The sequence below is a fragment of the Pocillopora verrucosa genome, chromosome 7 (genome assembly GCF_036669915.1).
Source record: "Pocillopora verrucosa isolate sample1 chromosome 7, ASM3666991v2, whole genome shotgun sequence".
NCBI classification, from domain to species: Eukaryota; Metazoa; Cnidaria; class Anthozoa; order Scleractinia; family Pocilloporidae; genus Pocillopora; species Pocillopora verrucosa.
The window spans coordinates 9,124,444-9,142,113 of NC_089318.1; the positions used below are offsets into that span (position 1 = coordinate 9,124,444).

Genomic DNA, 17,670 nt, shown 5'->3' on the forward strand with positions numbered 1-17,670 from the left:
CAAAAGGACTTTTAACTCCCTTGATAGTTAATAATGGTACAGAAATATACATGTTTTAAACAGAGCTTTAATAATTCCCTGGAGCGCAGGCTGGAGGCATCGTTTTTGTGTTAACAACACTGCATTGTCACTTTCTCAGTCACCGTCACTTTCACTGTCACTGTCACTGTCACTTTCTCTGTCACTGTCACTGTCACATTGTTATTACAATTGTCATTGTTATCATCATTGTTATGGTTACTGTGAATGTCATTGTTGCTGTTGCTTTTTTTTTTTAATTGAGTAGGTGAAAAATACTACTGGCAGCACGAGCGTCAGAGGACCACCTTGAGTCAACGGTACTAGTGGTGATGTTGGACCTGCCAGACCCGCCGGACCTCCAGGGTATAATAGTACAAAGGGTGACATTGGACTTGTCGGACCTGCTGGACCTGCCCGACCTCCCAGACCTCCGGGATATAATGGAACTCAGGGCCCTGCAGGACCGTCTGGACTACCTGGTTTTCAGGGTCTTCGTGGACCATCTGGGTTAAATGGTAGCAAGGTTTCACCTGGATCCGGGGCCAGTTCCTGTGTTTTTAAGACTTTATCTAACCCTGGCATGTAAGCAAGCTCGTTCTCCCAACAAGAAATTACAGCGACGGAACAAAACGTATGTTGAGTTGAAGATTGTGAAAGTTGAAACTGTTTGATTCTGTTTGATTCTGACAAGAAAATAACTTACATATTGAAAATAAATTACTCTACGAAATATTGACACTTACGAAAATATTTACTGGTCCAAGGAGTTATCCAAATGTTCTAAAGCCTCCCTTAAAGTCAGAAAGTTGAGCCATAGGCCGCATCGATTTTGAGAATCAAAGCTAATTTCTTCTCTTTTAAGTCTTAAATCTCCATCATCATGAAAACAAAAAAAAAAATAGAAAACCTTAAACAACTTGTTTCGAAATACAGCACAAACTTGTTGATTTATTGATTTATTTTGACAATTTCATACCTTTCAGAGTATTTACAATTACTTCTTTAATCACACACGGGCTTGTCATGGAACAAAAAACGTTTGTAAATATCAGTTTTTCAAAATATTCGTTAGGCCCGGTTTTATGACTCCGTATCTTGACCTATGAGAGACAAAGAAAATCAATTTTTACAAGAACGACCTGCCCGCTGAGGGAACTAGTTGTCGGTCCAAGGAGTTATCCAAATGTCCTAAAGCCTCCCTTAAAGTCAGAAAGTTGAACCATAGGCCGCAACGATTTTGAGAATCAAAGCTAATTTCCTCTCTTTTAAGTTTTTTTTAAATATTGATTTATTTTTTATTTATATTGACAATTTCATACCTTTCAGTGTATTTACAGTTATTTCTTTGATCCCACACGGAGCGATGACATTCTCGGATTGTCATGGAACAAAAAATGTTTGCAAATATCAGTTTTTCAAAATATTCGTTAGGCCCGGTTTTATGACTCTGTATCTTGCCTTAAGAGTGACAACGAAAATCAATTTTACAAGAACGACCTGCCCGCTGAGGGAACTAGTTGTCCAGTGTACATTTAAAGGCCTGTGTTAGAAAATACGTGGATTTTTCTCTTCTTACGTTCCTAGACGTGTAGGCTGTATTTGTGATATCCGATTTCGGCATAGAAAACTCACAGTAAGAATTGCCCAGATTGTGGGCGTTGGTATTCGCCACGTCGTGTGTACACCCATTGAAGAGGAAAGAAATGTTTTACTCTTCCACATTTCGAACTCTTGACGTAGTCCTTCATTATCATTAGTTTCATATTTGTTATCTTTTTTCCTGCCAGGGTAAAATCTTTATTGGCGTCTGTGATACAAAAAAAAAGTTTGCGAAAGTTGCTAAATTATCAAGCGTCAACCCAGGTAAAAAGAGAACCTACAAGTGCTCTTGCGAAGGTACCCTAACAACTGGAGAAGCAACGATGTATTGCTACATGCACTACTGGGAGTGTCAGTCATAAGAGGAAAAGCGGAAAGCCACTTAATGAACAGGACTCTTTGTAAAGAAGATAATACAGTGTTGAATCAGAAACAAGACGAAGAACAATTTAGTGGTTTAACTTTAATTCCCAGTGAACTAGGTCGTCTTTGAGAGGGCATTTCAGTTGAGTGTTGTAAAACCAAAACCAAAGGAAAGTCAAAGGAGTATAATCAGGAGGAGGAGCAAAACAGGTTATCTGCCCTAAGCGTGAGAAAACGCAAGTGACCAAGATTGCGATTGGATTTAGTTTTCAATGTGGCTGATTTAAAGTATGGTGTGTGTTTCAGTTCTACACCAATCATATTGCGAAGTAAGGCAAAACCAAAGCAAAGTCGCATTCAGTTGGAAATCACCCTATTATGCGACATTGTGTTTACTTTACCTGATGTCGAAGTAACAATTCAAAAATATCCATAATTTAATAGGCTGAGACTTTGCTGTCATTCATACTCATTCAAAGGTGTATATGATTTATTTAATCAGAAACTCGGTTTCTTATTCACCAGTAACTTTCGCGCCCGTCGTTTTTGCCCTTGATTAATTTACCTTCTCACCTGTCGGTCAACACCGCAAAGAGTTATCTTGAGTGTTTTCCCGTACAGACTTTGTCCATACTTTAAACAGGGGCGTAGCCAGGATTTTTCAAAAAGGGCTCACAGTGTCAAAGAAAGGGTACTCACCAGATAGTCATATCTATTATCTATTATAACCTAAAACAAAGGCGCTTATAAAGGGGGGGGGGCACAACACGGGTATCTAAGAACCCCAGGGAAATCCCATCCCCCAGCTACGCCCTTGTTATAACATATCTCCATTATTTAATCACGATCAATTTCTTGCATGAAATCGATTTCGAGACGTTTTTTTCGAGATAATATTTTAGTCGAACAAAGCTAACGTTGTATTTCTATGATTCAAATTCATAAAGTAATCAACTAACAATAGGGCAACAGTAAGGACTTTAGTTGTGCTCTATTGAACTCAAGGAACTGACGGTCTTGAACGATATTCTATTTATAATGCTCAATGAAATCCCTCAGGGACTAAGAAACTTCATGAAGCAGTAAAAATGGCGTCCCTTCTTCAACCGAGTGAAATGGATTGGGTGGGTTTTGCACGAATTCCACAATTCCTCCCCCTTCAACCCAGCTCGGAGTGTTTTGCCCAGGTCAACAGTTGACTGCATTTGAAATTGCCTAATATTGCATGGTGCCAAAAAAAAAGGGAAAAAAAAGAGTTCTGCCAAATGTAGGTAAGGATTTATGTAACTGATGGGACTATGAAAAAAATATTGAAAAAAATGGTTACAGTATCTTGCTTTGGAAGAGTTTTGGAATATTTTCTTTCTCACCCTTTTCAACGCCTTTAAAGTAGCTATTTAGGAAAATGATCCATGCCACCTCTCAAATTACCCTAGCATTAAATGCAATCAAAGGTGGCTTATACGAAGCCAGTGGATCATTTAAGTTGAGACAATTTTAATTTAGGTTTGACTTCAGCCCATCGAAGACTAAAACATCAAGACAAAACCCTCTATACCCCGTTTGCTTTTACCTTGATATATCACTGTACACGGGAAAGTGGGGTCGATAGTGATACCATGGATCAAAATCAAGACAGCATAATCATTTTGTTCAATACTGCTTTCATCATCATTTGTGGTCAGTTCAATCTTTTATTGCACAATCTATAGCCTTACGTTGAAACAAATACTTCCTTCCTGTCAATATCCTATTTTCAGCTTTTCCTATTCTCATCAATCAGAGATGATCATATGATCATATCGCATCGCATTTCAGCATCTCTTTGGTCTGCCTAAGCATATTTCGCCCCAAGAAGAGTCTAGAGTTGATCTGTTTCACAAACGGCACAATCATACCACTCAATGATGGATACTAAGATCGAGATCGGGCAGGAGAACATTTGTTTGGAAATGGAGTCTAAACAGGAAGATAACGCCGAAACCTATGACGATGTAGTTTTCAGAAAGGACACTCCACAGGCGAAACTAAACGTGGAAACACAGCCGTATAAAGATTCTGATACAGTGAAGCATAACCCATTATTCTTTATCGCATCTGTCATCGCTGTTGCTTCGCTCTTAACAGCCCTTGCCACTTTGGTTTTAGCTGTGGCAATCATGACGGCACGGAGCGAGGTTTCAACAGGTATGGTTGCCATTGCTCCTTCATGTTGTAAGTAAACACTCGTATGTCTTGATTCATTGAAATTTTAAAAGTGGCATTAGTGTACAACACGATAAAGCAAACAATAATTTACTTCGGTCTCGACCATTTATTTTCCTGTCCGAAGAGAAAATTAGCAGAACTCATGTTTCGATATGATTTGAATATTTTTATGAAGATTCCACGAAATTGGGTCAATAAAAGCCACATTCTTTCTTTAGTAAAAAGCCCAATTTATCAACCAACTGCTATCGCATAAAACTTTCATCTCCAATTAAAAATTTACTTCTTGAAGAATTCGTACAGAGTTTGAAATATTTGACCTTTGGTTACTAGAGCTTTTTCCGCACTGATGATTAGTATAGGATTTCAAGTCTAAGAAAATGACATTGCTTACAAGGGGAAATCCGTCTATCATGGTACTTAGTCGTAATCATGAACAACATGGGCAATTCTATTATGTCTGCATGATGTTATATTTAGATGAGGCTAAGTTGTGACAACTGAGCGTTGAAAAGCATATCTCTTTAACAGTAAATTCGTTTGCTCTCACACAACTAGGATGAAGCATATTACTGTAAAAACACATTAATTATTCTTGATCGAAACGCCAATTTAAAAAGAGAAAAATAAATAACTGAAAAACTCTTGGATTGATAAATCACATTTATGGGATTGTGAGCACTGGCCTTATTTATTGCTAGCTCAAACACGCGAGGGATGAAAGCGAAACAAAGAAGATGTTCGAAAAATAGTCATGAGATTATATTTGTTTTGAAATATCACACAAGGAAAACAAAGGGTTCTGACAAAGGGCCCGTCTTTAACGTGGACAAAGACTTTATTACGCTGCGAAATGTAATCTTAACACAAACGCGTGGAGGAGGAGAAGCAGAAACGCCAGCAACGGCAAAGCAGAGAGGGTGCCAGCTCTTAGCCTGGCTTACATCCGGCAATCCCGTGTCTGCGTGTAGACATACTGTTTCGAGCGAGGATCAACCATCTTCGCATTCACATCACCCCGTGATCAAAATCATCGTCATCTCCGCCTGCGTAGGGAGAACCTCACCATCATCCTTCCTATCTGAACAAAATATATAATTAGTGCTAACAGAAAGTGTAATTTGGACATTGACGCTTTGGATTAGCGAAATAGATTAGTCTACGCGGGGTGATTTATTCGCTTTGAGTTGTCCATATCCTTCACAGTATCCATTTACAAACAGGCCTGGACCATAAAAAAAGACCAACATGAGGGTTATTTCAGTCAAAATATCTCCGAATGTGTTCTTACGTTAAAACCCAACCTCAGCTTATTATATATTGCCGCAAATTGTCACTTTGACTGAAATAGCAACATACTTCGAAAGTGAAAGAAAATGTGGTGATTAAGCGGCCAAAACGTTTCCGCACACATTCCACAATCGATCAGCTTCAATTACCCAAGTTTCTTTAATTATATGCCTAAAAAATTAACTGAATGCAACATTTAATTAATAGTCCAAGAGATTTTTCGAAGGCTAATGATGCTTTTTTTTTTTATTTGAAAATTGTGTTACACCATTTTAATTCAACAATTAGAGTATAGAAATGAACAATTTTCCTTTATTTTGATTTCATTTGAGGTTACTGGGGGTAGGAAATTCCTCTTGCAGATAACAAAGTTAGCGTCATGTAGTATGCAAAGACCGAAGACATTGTAAATGACGCAAACACTCCGAGTCATTGAATCGTAAATGGTAATCAAAGGTTCCTTAGAAAAAAATTTTTTTCATTTAAGTGTTGAGAACTTTAACCATTTTTTATCTTTTGGCACTAATATCCGTAATTTATTATTTAACAGAATTCTGTTTCTGTCAAATTCGAAGGAACGTAAAATGCTGCGAGCCATAATCGACTCTTTTCCAAGTCCAGATCGTAGTGTTCTTTTACTTCTCAATTTCGACATAATTTCTCGTAAATGTAAAGCTGTTAAAAAAGAGTCATACAATGTACCGTCTTCCTTACGAATGATGAACAAAATTAGAAAAATCTTTATCTATAACAAGCAGGAAAGAAAGCCTTACTTACCATATTTTTGATAGTTGAATAGCTATTACTCTTGATAGTGATTGTTTGAACTAGTTCAAGAATAGTATGTCTTATTTCTCCCTTTTTTATTTGAAAGATTTTTGATGAATGGTTTCAAAATCTGCATATCGAAAGATTTCACTAAGGGATGTATAAAGCTTCAACATGTGTTTATTGATTCATCTTTTATCTATTTATCCATCTGCTCATCTTTTCGTTTGAAATCCTTAACTATTTTTGTTTATATTTTCTATGTTTTTCTTACTGTCTCCCCTTTTCTAGAAACGTCAGAACTTCAAAAGAATATGCAAGAATTGGAGAGGAACCTCTCTGCATTAAGAGATTACTCGGTAGGAGTAATTCTTAATCATTAGCAGTGGTCAGTTAAAAAGCAAAAGTGTACTGATGTGAAATACATCGGTACATGTATGAACATAAGACTAAAGGCCCCAAAAGGACTTTTAAATCCCTGATAGTTAGTAATGGTACAGAAATATACATATTTTAAACAGAGCTTTAATAATTCCCTGGAGCGCAGGCTGGAGGCATCGTTTTTGTGTTAACAATACTGCATTTCTTCTGCTTTAACTTCTTCAATGTGGTGATCTAGATTTATTTCTAATCCGAGACTGTTGTGTGCCTGGGGGAGCATAATAAACATTACTATAGGTCATCTTAAGTGTCATTATCACAGACATTATCAGTGTTCTCCTAATTTTTTGAACCGTCTTTGGAAGCATAGCAGGTGCGAACCTTATCATGCAAATTGCACTCCTATATAGCCATCATCGTCATTAAATCATTATAAATAAGAAATGAGAAGAAAGCATTATTCTACAAAGAAACTTGACAAGGAATATTGCATTTTTTTATTGTTATAGGTTTCAGGGGATGTAATAGAACTGAAGAAAAACGTAAGTAAGCCATTCATTCACCTCCATTAATAATCGTAATGATCATCTCAATCATGACAATAATGATAATGATCGTAAATCATCAATAACAATAAACCATTCACTAAAAAAATGATATGATGTTGAGTAGTTTCTTTTCTTTTCCTATCTTAGGTCTCAGCAGAATTGAAGGAGCTAGCGATAAAGGTAAGTTTAAATTCATCTATTTCCAGTTCCATCTATATTAGGAAAAAAAATTACTATAAGTGCACTTAGTTAAATATGAGTTTCTTACTTTATGGTAGATGGAAAAAGAAATGGAAAACATGAAAAACGAGGTCAGTTTCAACATTAACATTACGAATGTATCGTTATCTGAATCTCTCACTGTTACAGTCCTTATGATTATGTTCAAAAGCAAAACGAGGACTGCTCTACTTATTTCACCGACTTAAGTAGGCCCACTAATTCTCAAACACAATAATTTGGCCCATTCCATTTTTTAGGGCAAAAATACAGAGCTAGAGGATATCCGTCTCGCAGTACAGGATGCTGCCCAAACTTTGACTGGTCTGAACACAAGCGTAAATAAAAAGTTTCTGCATTTTCAACAAAGAATCATGCAACTGGATCAAAAGGTACATATACCTGAATGTATTTTTGGGTGCCATTTCGTACCGAATTTCGAATCAACCTCTGACTGACCTTTCATTTTCACTTTCATTTCCACTGTCACTGTCACTGTCACTGTCACTGTCACTGTCACTGTCACTGTGACTGTGACTGTGACTGTGACTGTGACTGTGACTGTGACTGTGACTGTGACTGTGACTGTGACTGTGACTGTGACTGTGACTGTGACTGTGACTGTGACTGTGACTGTGACTGTGACTGTGACTGTGACTGTGACTGTGACTGTGACTGTGACTGTGACTGTGACTGTGACTGTGACTGTGACTGTGACTGTGACTGTGACTGTGACTGTGACTGTGACTGTGACTGTGACTGTGACTGTGACTGTGACTGTGACTGTGACTGTGACTGTGACTGTGACTGTGACTGTGACTGTGACTGTGACTGTGACTGTGACTGTGACTGTGACTGTGACTGTGACTGTGACTGTGACTGTGACTGTGACTGTGACTGTGACTGTGACTGTGACTGTGACTGTGACTGTGACTGTGACTGTGACTGTGACTGTGACTGTGACTGTGACTGTGACTGTGACTGTGACTGTGACTGTGACTGTGACTGTGACTGTGACTGTGACTGTGACTGTGACTGTGACTGTGACTGTGACTGTGACTGTGACTGTGACTGTGACTGTGACTGTGACTGTGACTGTGACTGTGACTGTGACTGTGACTGTGACTGTGACTGTGACTGTGACTGTGACTGTGACTGTGACTGTGACTGTGACTGTGACTGTGACTGTGACTGTGACTGTGACTGTGACTGTGACTGTGACTGTGACTGTGACTGTGACTGTGACTGTGACTGTGACTGTGACTGTGACTGTGACTGTCACTGTGACTGTGACTGTGACTGTGACTGTGACTGTCACTGTGACTGTGACTGTCACTGTGACTGTGACTGTCACTGTCACTGTCACTGTCACTGTCACTGTCACTGTCACTGTCACTGTCACTGTCACTGTCACTTTCACAAGCGTAAATAAAAAGTTTCTGCATTTTCAACAAAGAATCATGCAACTGGATCAAAAGGTACATATACCTGAATGTATTTTTGGGTGCCATTTCGTACCGAATTTCGAATCAACCTCTGACTGACCTTTCATTTTCACTTTCATTTTCACTGTCACTGTCACTGTCACTGTCACTGTCACTGTCACTGTCACTGTCACTGTCACTGTCACTGTCACTGTGACTGTCACTGTCACTGTGACTGTCACTGTGACTGTGACTGTCACTGTGACTGTGACTGTGACTGTGACTGTGACTGTGACTGTGACTGTGACTGTGACTGTGACTGTGACTGTGACTGTGACTGTGACTGTGACTGTGACTGTGACTGTGACTGTGACTGACTGTGACTGTGACTGTGACTGTGACTGTGACTGTGACTGTGACTGTGACTGTGACTGTGACTGTGACTGTGACTGTGACTGTGACTGTGACTGTGACTGTGACTGTGACTGTGACTGTGACTGTGACTGTGACTGTGACTGTGACTGTGACTGTGACTGTGACTGTGACTGTGACTGTGACTGTGACTGTGACTGTGACTGTGACTGTGACTGTGACTGTGACTGTGACTGTGACTGTGACTGTGACTGTGACTGTGACTGTGACTGTGACTGTGACTGTGACTGTGACTGTGACTGTGACTGTGACTGTGACTGTGACTGTGACTGTGACTGTGACTGTGACTGTGACTGTGACTGTGACTGTGACTGTGACTGTGACTGTGACTGTGACTGTGACTGTGACTGTGACTGTGACTGTGACTGTGACTGTGACTGTGACTGTGACTGTGACTGTGACTGTGACTGTGACTGTGACTGTGACTGTGACTGTGACTGTCACTGTCACTGTCACTGTCACTGTCACTGTCACTGTCACTGTCACTGTCACTGTCACTGTCACTTTCACTTTCATTATCATTGACACTGTCACTTTCATTGTCATTGACACTGTCACTTTCTGAGTCACCGTCACTTTCACTGTCACTGTCACTGTCACTGTCACTTTCTCTGTCACTGTCATTTTCATTGACATTGCGGCAATTGGCATTGTCATTACAATTGTCATTATTATCATCATTGTAGTGGTTATTGTGAATATCATTGTTGTTTCTGCTTTTTTTTAATTGAGTAGGTGAAAAATACTACTGGCAACACGAGCGTCAGAGGACCACCTAGAGTCAACGTTACTAATGGTGACGTTGGACCTGCCGGACCTGCCGGACCTCCCGGACCTCCGGGATATAATGGTACTAAGGGCCCTGCAGGACCGTCTGGACTACCTGGTTTTCAGGGTCTTCGTGGGCCATCTGGGTTCAATGGTACCCAGGGTCCACCTGGACCCGGGGCCATTTCCTGTGTTTTTAAGACTTTATCTAGCCTTGGTATGCGAGCAAGCTCGATCTCCCAACAAGAAATTACAGCGACGGAACAAAACGTATGTTGAGTTGAAGATTGTGAAAGTTGTTTCAGTTTGATTCTGTTTGATTCTGACAAGAAAATAACTATCTTACATAGTTTGATGCTACTCTGGTTAGCAGATTTAATGAATGTAACCGAACAAGTTACAATTCATAGACCCAACGTTTCGACACTCCTGTCTAGTGCCTTCATCAGGGGTGATCTAAACGCTGCAACAAGAGGTCCTTTTATATGATCACTAATTAGCGGCCTTTTTTCTGACGAGGTGTAAATAGGCGTCAGGAAGCAAACCGCCATCGTCACGATTTAAAGGAGCGTGGGCGGAGTTAATATGCCAAGCCTCCAAACAAAGGCGCTGGTGGTAACGCCGATTAGTGGTGATAATTTTAGAATTATCCCACCCAATTGTATGGTTGGTTAGGCATGTATGCTCCGATAAAGCTGAATTTTCCTTTTTGAAAAGAAAAACCGCTTTTTGGTGCTCTTTTAACCGTGTACCAAACTGACGTTTGGTCTGTCCGATGTATTCGTTGTCACAGTCATTGCAAGGAATAGAATAAATGGCGTCGGTTCGTTGTTCTTTCGTGACAGGATCCTTAGGTTTGGCGAAAATATGCCCCAAAGTCTGAAAAGGTTTTTGAGAAACTTTAACGTTGTGGCTATTCAAAATTCTCTTGATGGATTCAGTAACACCCTGTATGTAAGGAATAACAGCAAAACCAGTCGCTGGTTCCCTTTCATCAAGAGCGTTACTATTTGTAACTGGTTTTTTGCAGTTACGGAGAAAAGTATAGCTATTTGCCTTTAGGACATTGGAAACATATTTCCTCTCCTCAGCCTTCGAATCGAGTGAAGATGGTAGACAGTCAGCCCTCCTAAGTAAAGTTTTGGCTACAGACGTTTTATGGCAAATAGGGTAGTGAGAATCGAAAGCGAGGTATTTGTCGGTGTGGGTAGGTTTACGGTAGACACTTGTCTCTAAATTACCCTGAACCCCACTGGACACATTTAAATCAAGAAAGGGCAAATTTCTATCCATCTATCCTTTTGCTCAAGGGTGAAATGGATCAACGGCTCTACTGAATTCAAATGCGACAAGAGGCGCTCCGCTTTATTTCCGGATACCGCAGAAATAACATCATCGACATATCGTTTCCAGAAAAAGGGTGAAATGGCTAAGGCCCTCTGTTCCACGTCTTCCATTACCATGTTAGCAAAAAATTCCTGCAAATTTGCGGATTTTATGAGAGATAAAACTTTTGACGCTTGTGAAGAATTAGTATCTTTCGACGTTGTTTCGCTCTTCACCAAAATCCCAGTTGATCTTGCCGTTAAGGTTGCGGAGGAAAGACTCAGAGAAGATGCTTCCCTAGGACAAAGAACTTCTTTGCCTGTGGAGGATATTATTCATCTGCTGTCTTTTTGCCTCAAAACCACGCAATTTACATATAACGGCACATACTATCAACAAGTTTTTGGTACAGCGATGGGTTCGCCCGTCTCTGCTGTCATTGCTGTCAAACTATGTCTGATTGTCCACCTGGTTGCCGTGTGAACTTTAATATAAAATAACTATCTTATTGAAAATTACTTTACGAAATATTGACACTTATGACAATATTTACCGGTCCAAGGAGTTATCCAAATGTCCTAAAGCCTCCCTTAAAGTCAGAAAGTTGAGCCATAGGCCGCAACGATTTTGAGAATCAAAGCTAATTTCCTCTCTTTTAAGTTTTTTTTTTTAAATATTGATTTATTTTTTATTTATATTGACAATTTCATACCTTTCAGTGTATTTACAATTATTTCTTTAATCCCACACGGAGCGATGACATTCTCAGCTTGTCATGGAACAAAAAATGTTTGCAAATATCAGTTTTTTAAAATATTCGTTAGGCCCGGTATTATGACTCTTGCCTTATGAGAGACAACGAAAATCAATTTTGCAAGAACGACCTGCCCGCTGAGGGAACTAGTTGTCCAGTGTACATTTAAAGGCCAGTGTTAGAAAATAAGTGGATTTTTCTCTTCTTACGTTCCTAGACGTGTAGGCTGTATTTGTTATATCCGATTTCGGCATAAAAAACTCAAAGTAAGAATTGCCCAGATTGTAGGTGTTGGCTTTCGCGACTTCCTGTGTACGCCTATTGAAGAGGAAAGAAATGTCTTACTCTTCCACATTTCGAATTCTTGACGTAGTTTTTCATTATCATAAGTATCATATTTATTATCTTTTTTCCTGCCAGGGTAAAATCTTTATTGGCGTCAACTGTGATACAAACGACGCGAAAGTTGATAAATTATCAAGCGTCAACTCAGGTGGAAAGAGAACCTACAAGTGCTCTTGCGAAGGTACCCTAACAACTGGAGAAGCAACGATGTATTGCTACATGCACTACTGGGAGTGTCAGTCATAAAAGGGAAAAACGGAAAGCCATTTAATGAACAGGAGAAATGTAAAGAAGATAATACAGTGTTGATTCAGAAACGAGACGAAGAACAATTTAGTGGTTTAATGTTAATTCTATTTTTCAAATATGCCCAGTGAACTAGGTTTTCTTTTAGAGGGCATTTCAGTTGAGTGAAATCAAGTTGCCCTGTGTTGATATCCCGCTGTACACTGGAAAGTGGGGTCGATAGTGATAACCTGGATCAAAATCAAGAAAGCATAATCATTCTGTTCAATTATGCTTTCATCATCATTTATGGTCAGTTCAATCTTTTACTACACAATCTATAGCCTTACGTTGAAACAAATTCCATTCCTTCTCCTTTCCAATTCTCGTCAATCAGAGATGATCATATGATCATATCGCATCGCATTTCAGCATCTCTTTGGTCTGCCTAAGTATCTTTCGCCCCAATAAGAGTCTAAAGTTGATCTGTTTCACAAACGGCACAATCATACCACCTAATGATGGATACTAAGATCGAGATCGGGCAGGAGAACATTTATTTCGAAATGGTATCTAAACAGGAAGATAACGCCGTTACCTATGACAGTGTAGTTTTCAGAAAGGACGCTCCTCAGGCAAAACCAAACGTGGAAACACAGCCGTATAAAGATTCTGATACAGTGAAGCATAACCCATTATTCTTAATCGCATCTGTCATCGCTGTTGCTTCGCTCTTAATAGCCCTTGCAACTTTGATTTTAGCTGTGGCAATCATGACGGCACGGAGCGAGGTTTCAACAGGTATGGTTGCCATTGCTCCTTCCTGTTGTAAGTAAACACTAGTAGGTCTTGATTTATCGAAATTTTAAAAATGGCATTAGTCAAACGCGTACGACACGATAAAGCAAACAATAATTTACTTCGGTCTGGACCATTTAATATCCTGTCTGAAGAGAAAATTAGCGGAACTTATGTTTTGATATGATTCGAATATTTTTTTATTAAGATTCCACGAAACTGGGTTAATAAAAGCCACGTTCTTTTTTTAGTTAAAAGCCCAAGTTATCAACCAACTACTCTCGCATAATTTTCATCTCCAATTAAAAAATTACTTCTTGAAGAATTTAGTACAGAGTTTGAAATATTTGACTTTTATTTACTAGAGCTTTTTGATGATTAGTATAGGATTTTAAGTCTAGGAAAATGACATTGCTTACAAGGGGCAATCCGTCTGTGGTTCTTAGTCGTAATCATGAACAACATGGGCAATTCTATTATGTCTGCATGATTTGATATTTAGATGAGGCTAAGTTGTGACAACTGAGCGTTGAAAAGCATATCTCTTTAAGAGCGAATTTTTTTTATCACCGCGTGGGAAGTGGCACATGATCGGAAAAATCACTATCCTCATATTTCGCTCAGAGATACCTTAGGGTAAGTCTATAAACGTGGTATAATTTTTTTGTTCAGAGCTGTTTTTATTTTCTAGAAAATCACCAAACACTGTATCGAGCCCCAACCGCCATAAAATGACCGAAATGAAGTCAACGAGTAGGGCAACAAAACCTTTATTCCTCAAAAGCACAAAAGAAAGCAAGTCTTTCTGAATTTTACCTATTTGTATACGAGGTATTAAAAAATGATTTGAATCTAATAACGGGCTTGTTGACATAACTATGAATTATTGACAAATATCTGAAAATAGCCAAAATTTGATTGATTAAAAATTACATTTTGGAGCAGTTTTTCAATAAAAATGTTTCCTACCTGGTATAACTCGGAATCACTTGAGATGAGCATTTTTACAAAGTGGAAAGAATGTTCTTTCCATGGATATAAAAATTAATTTGGGGCTCTTAATTACTGCGAAGAAGTAGCCCGGTCTATTTCGTGCAAATCGCAATGCCGCCATGTAAACAACCGCAGATAATCCAATTAGGCTTTTTATTATCGAAGCCATAATTCCAACAAAATCTTATCGCTTTGACCTATACTAGATTGTAAACTGGATTTCTTAGGCTCACCTGGCGAAAAACACCTTTCTAAGATTGGTTCCTTGCCTCAATCTTGTTATAAAGAGACTTGACAACAGCTTCGATAGTACAGCACTACAGGCGGTGTATACCAAATCACAGTGAAAACATCTCACGAAGGTTCCTGCCGGAAACGTCGCATTGCTGGACAGTTATAACCATATTTCAGCTTGGAACACTCACATTTTACATGTCTTCCTTTCACAATAAGAATGGAAGTTTGTTTTTCATAGAACGAGCCAGAGCATCCTGACAGATGAAATGAATCATTGACGTTCGTTTTTTGCGATGGTGTCACGCAATAACATGTCACTCGAAAGGAGGCTCGGTTACCAATACGCTCTTATTTTCTTTCCTTCTTATCCCTATTTTTTATTTCCGGGAAAAAGTTTTAAATCCAGAATTTAAAATTACCGTTTTTTGCATTTTTTAAGCGCGATACCACTCATGCGTCACCCTAGACTGCTAAATGAATTAGGTATATGTTACTACAGCATAGAGGAAATTTCACTGCATTAATTTTTAACGACGTAAAAAAATGTGTTATCCTATTTTGTAAATTGTGACGGCTTGCAGGGTAGACAGGTGCAGGAGTGGAAAAATTACATTGGGAGTAGCTTTCTAAAATACTCAGCGCTAAAAAAATAAATTAGATTAGGCACAGTTTCTAACCATATAATAAGCGTCGCGCCATAAATTTTCCAAAGCAAACTAAAATGGTGTTTTCGTTTTGCCGCCGATTTTTTTAAGAAGTGAGCGTACCAAATGGATATCAATTGCTCCTTTCAAAGATTAGTTGGGTGATGCTGCTCCCAAGATAAGCGAAGTCGAGTTGCAGGAAAAGCTTCTCTTATAGTCCCTCTGCGCTTGTGTGAGAAAGACATCTCAGCGCACAAACAGGCTGTGGGCGTGAATGATGTTGAATCGGAAGTCGATCTCATTTTAGCACGGGCATCGATATTCACGTTGCCTTCCAATATTTCGGTATCTCGATATCTCCGTTCATCGTAAGCAGCCTTACGTGAGCAAGATCGAAGCCCTTTGTTTTAGCTGTACCTGTCAGCAGTGACGAACTACATGTAGCTTGAATATTGGTTTCATTGACCAGGAAAACACCTAAAGTATATGACACTGTATTCTTTTCCTTTCTTTCTTTCTTTCTTTCTTTTTTTGCTTTATAAAACCCATTCAGTTAGCTGGTATGGAGGAACTTCCTGATTTCTTGAATCTCCGAGGGTACGCCGCCTCTGTCTTGTCGAGAATTCGGGATCTCAAAGAATGGCCGATTAATTGTTTGATTAAGGGACGGGAAACAACTTTTTCCGAGTTCGAGTTGAGAAAACTGTCAAGTTTCTAGCGATGGCCATTATCATCGTAGCAATCAAGGTACAAAACCTAAAGGTTTAAATTGATGAGCACGCTATCGTAAGGAAAATTTAAAAAAACAACAACAACAAAAACAAAAAACAGAGATTGTGTAAGTCCAAAGCTTTAAAAAATGTAATTGTAATGACCTACAGTCAGGCGATATCAAATAACACGTAATGTCTCGCGGCCTGATACAAGCGGCCGACTTTGTGACTCGAAGATTTACGTTTTTAGTGAAGTTTAACGTTCAAAGTGCTTAGATTAAGCACGAAATTGTTAGTCTGTTGTTCTGTTGACATCGTCGGTAGAATTTTTCCAGTGTCATTAGAAAAGAACGCCTCACCGTGGAACCTGTCTGCCTGCCACTGAAGGTCATGGTAGACCTTATCGATCCACTAGGGACACGTAGGTGATGTATATAATCACGGAGCACTAGACAATTAACTTCCAGTTGTTTTAGTTAACTGGGAAGTTCGTCATTTGAGAGGTTACGCATGACGTTTGTTTTTCCCGCGAACGTCAAAAATTCAATTTCTGTCGTCTGTCTCTAGGCGTGTGTACACGGAATTAAGTAGGTTTGATTTATTTTATTTTATTTTTTGTGCAGGATTTTTTTAAGAATTCCATAAATAGGTAACAAAATGAAAGGCAAGCTTGCGTTTGCCGTTTGCCGTTAAACGTCATGCTTAAAGTGCCTATTGATAAATATAATCTTTGCAAGCGCGTAGTCGTGGAAATAGAGTCGATAGCAAAGCATGTATAGTCAGTACCAGGGGGTGACTAAATTGACGAAAACGTCAAAAAGTAGTTTTTCAGAATGGCACTGATTCAAAACACTCAAAAGAGATCTACAGCGTTTTTTAAGTGAAACATAACACTGACTAAGAAATAAATATTAGTTGGCCCTGCACTCGGTACAGCGATGTCTGCAGACGAATGCCTGTCTGGGTGTCCAGACATGAGTGATGACACACGACTTCGTTGGTGAACATCGTTGTGCCATTTGGGGAGCCAAACGTTTCTTAACTGAAACTGTAAGTAATCAAGGCATCTTGGTTTGTCGTGCTAAAAGACTTTTGTATATAATGGAGTTGTATGGAAGCAGGAATAAGTCAAGAGTTGCGATGGTTTGCGATTATTTATGAACAGCTCCGAGTATTGTAAATGGTCAAGCTGGACGTTGTAAACACTTTTCAAGTGAACATGGCGATTTGAAACAAAAATAATGGAAACATCACTCCTTAATCACTGGTTTCAGAAGGTAAGGGTAACATATTGAGTTTCTGATAAAGCACAGCTCAAAGCGGTAAGATTTTGAAGAAATTATGGCTTCGATAATAAAAGAATAATTGGATTATCTGCGGTTGTTTACACGGCGGCGTTGCGATTTGCACGAAATAGATCGGGCTATTTCTCCGCAGTAATTAAGAGCCCCAAATTAATTTTTATATCCTTGAAAAGAACATCGTTTCAATTTTTCAGTAATGCTCATCTCAAGTGATTCCGAGTTATACCGAGTAGGAAAAATTTTTATTGAAAAACTGCTCCAAAATGAAATTTTTAATCAATCAAATTTTGGCGATTTTCAAATATTCGCC

At 39.0% G+C, this 17,670-nt stretch overlaps 1 protein-coding gene across 2 annotated transcripts; it reads left to right on the top strand.

Annotated features, from left to right (window-relative positions):
* The first annotated feature begins 3,476 nt into the window (after nt 1-3,476).
* LOC131771721 (uncharacterized) lies at nt 3,477-14,622 on the top strand. 2 transcript variants are annotated; one of them, XM_059087566.2, is made up of 8 exons: nt 3,749-4,170; nt 6,541-6,608; nt 7,140-7,172; nt 7,326-7,358; nt 7,457-7,489; nt 7,658-7,789; nt 9,989-10,291; nt 12,522-14,618. In XM_059087566.2, exons 1-8 carry the CDS (start codon nt 3,888-3,890, stop codon nt 12,690-12,692), a joined length of 1,056 nt encoding a protein of 351 aa, XP_058943549.2. In that variant the 5' UTR covers nt 3,749-3,887; the 3' UTR covers nt 12,693-14,618. The 2 variants fall into 2 exon arrangements, with proteins under 2 accessions (XP_066026100.1, XP_058943549.2); XM_066170003.1 differs by lacking the exon at nt 7,457-7,489 and having other exon boundaries at nt 3,477-4,170; nt 12,522-14,622.
* Nucleotides 14,623-17,670: the final 3,048 nt, after the last annotated feature.

Excerpts from the sequence above, each read along its gene's own strand:
- LOC131771721 (XM_059087566.2), top strand. The coding sequence starts at position 3,888 with ATGATGGATACTAAGATCGAGATCGGGCAGGAGAACATTTGTTTGGAA. Across the intron at positions 6,609-7,139 it reads CTGCATTAAGAGATTACTCG|GTTTCAGGGGATGTAATAGA; the intron begins GTAGGAGTAATT and ends TTATTGTTATAG. Across the intron at positions 7,359-7,456 it reads TGAAGGAGCTAGCGATAAAG|ATGGAAAAAGAAATGGAAAA; the intron begins GTAAGTTTAAAT and ends ACTTTATGGTAG.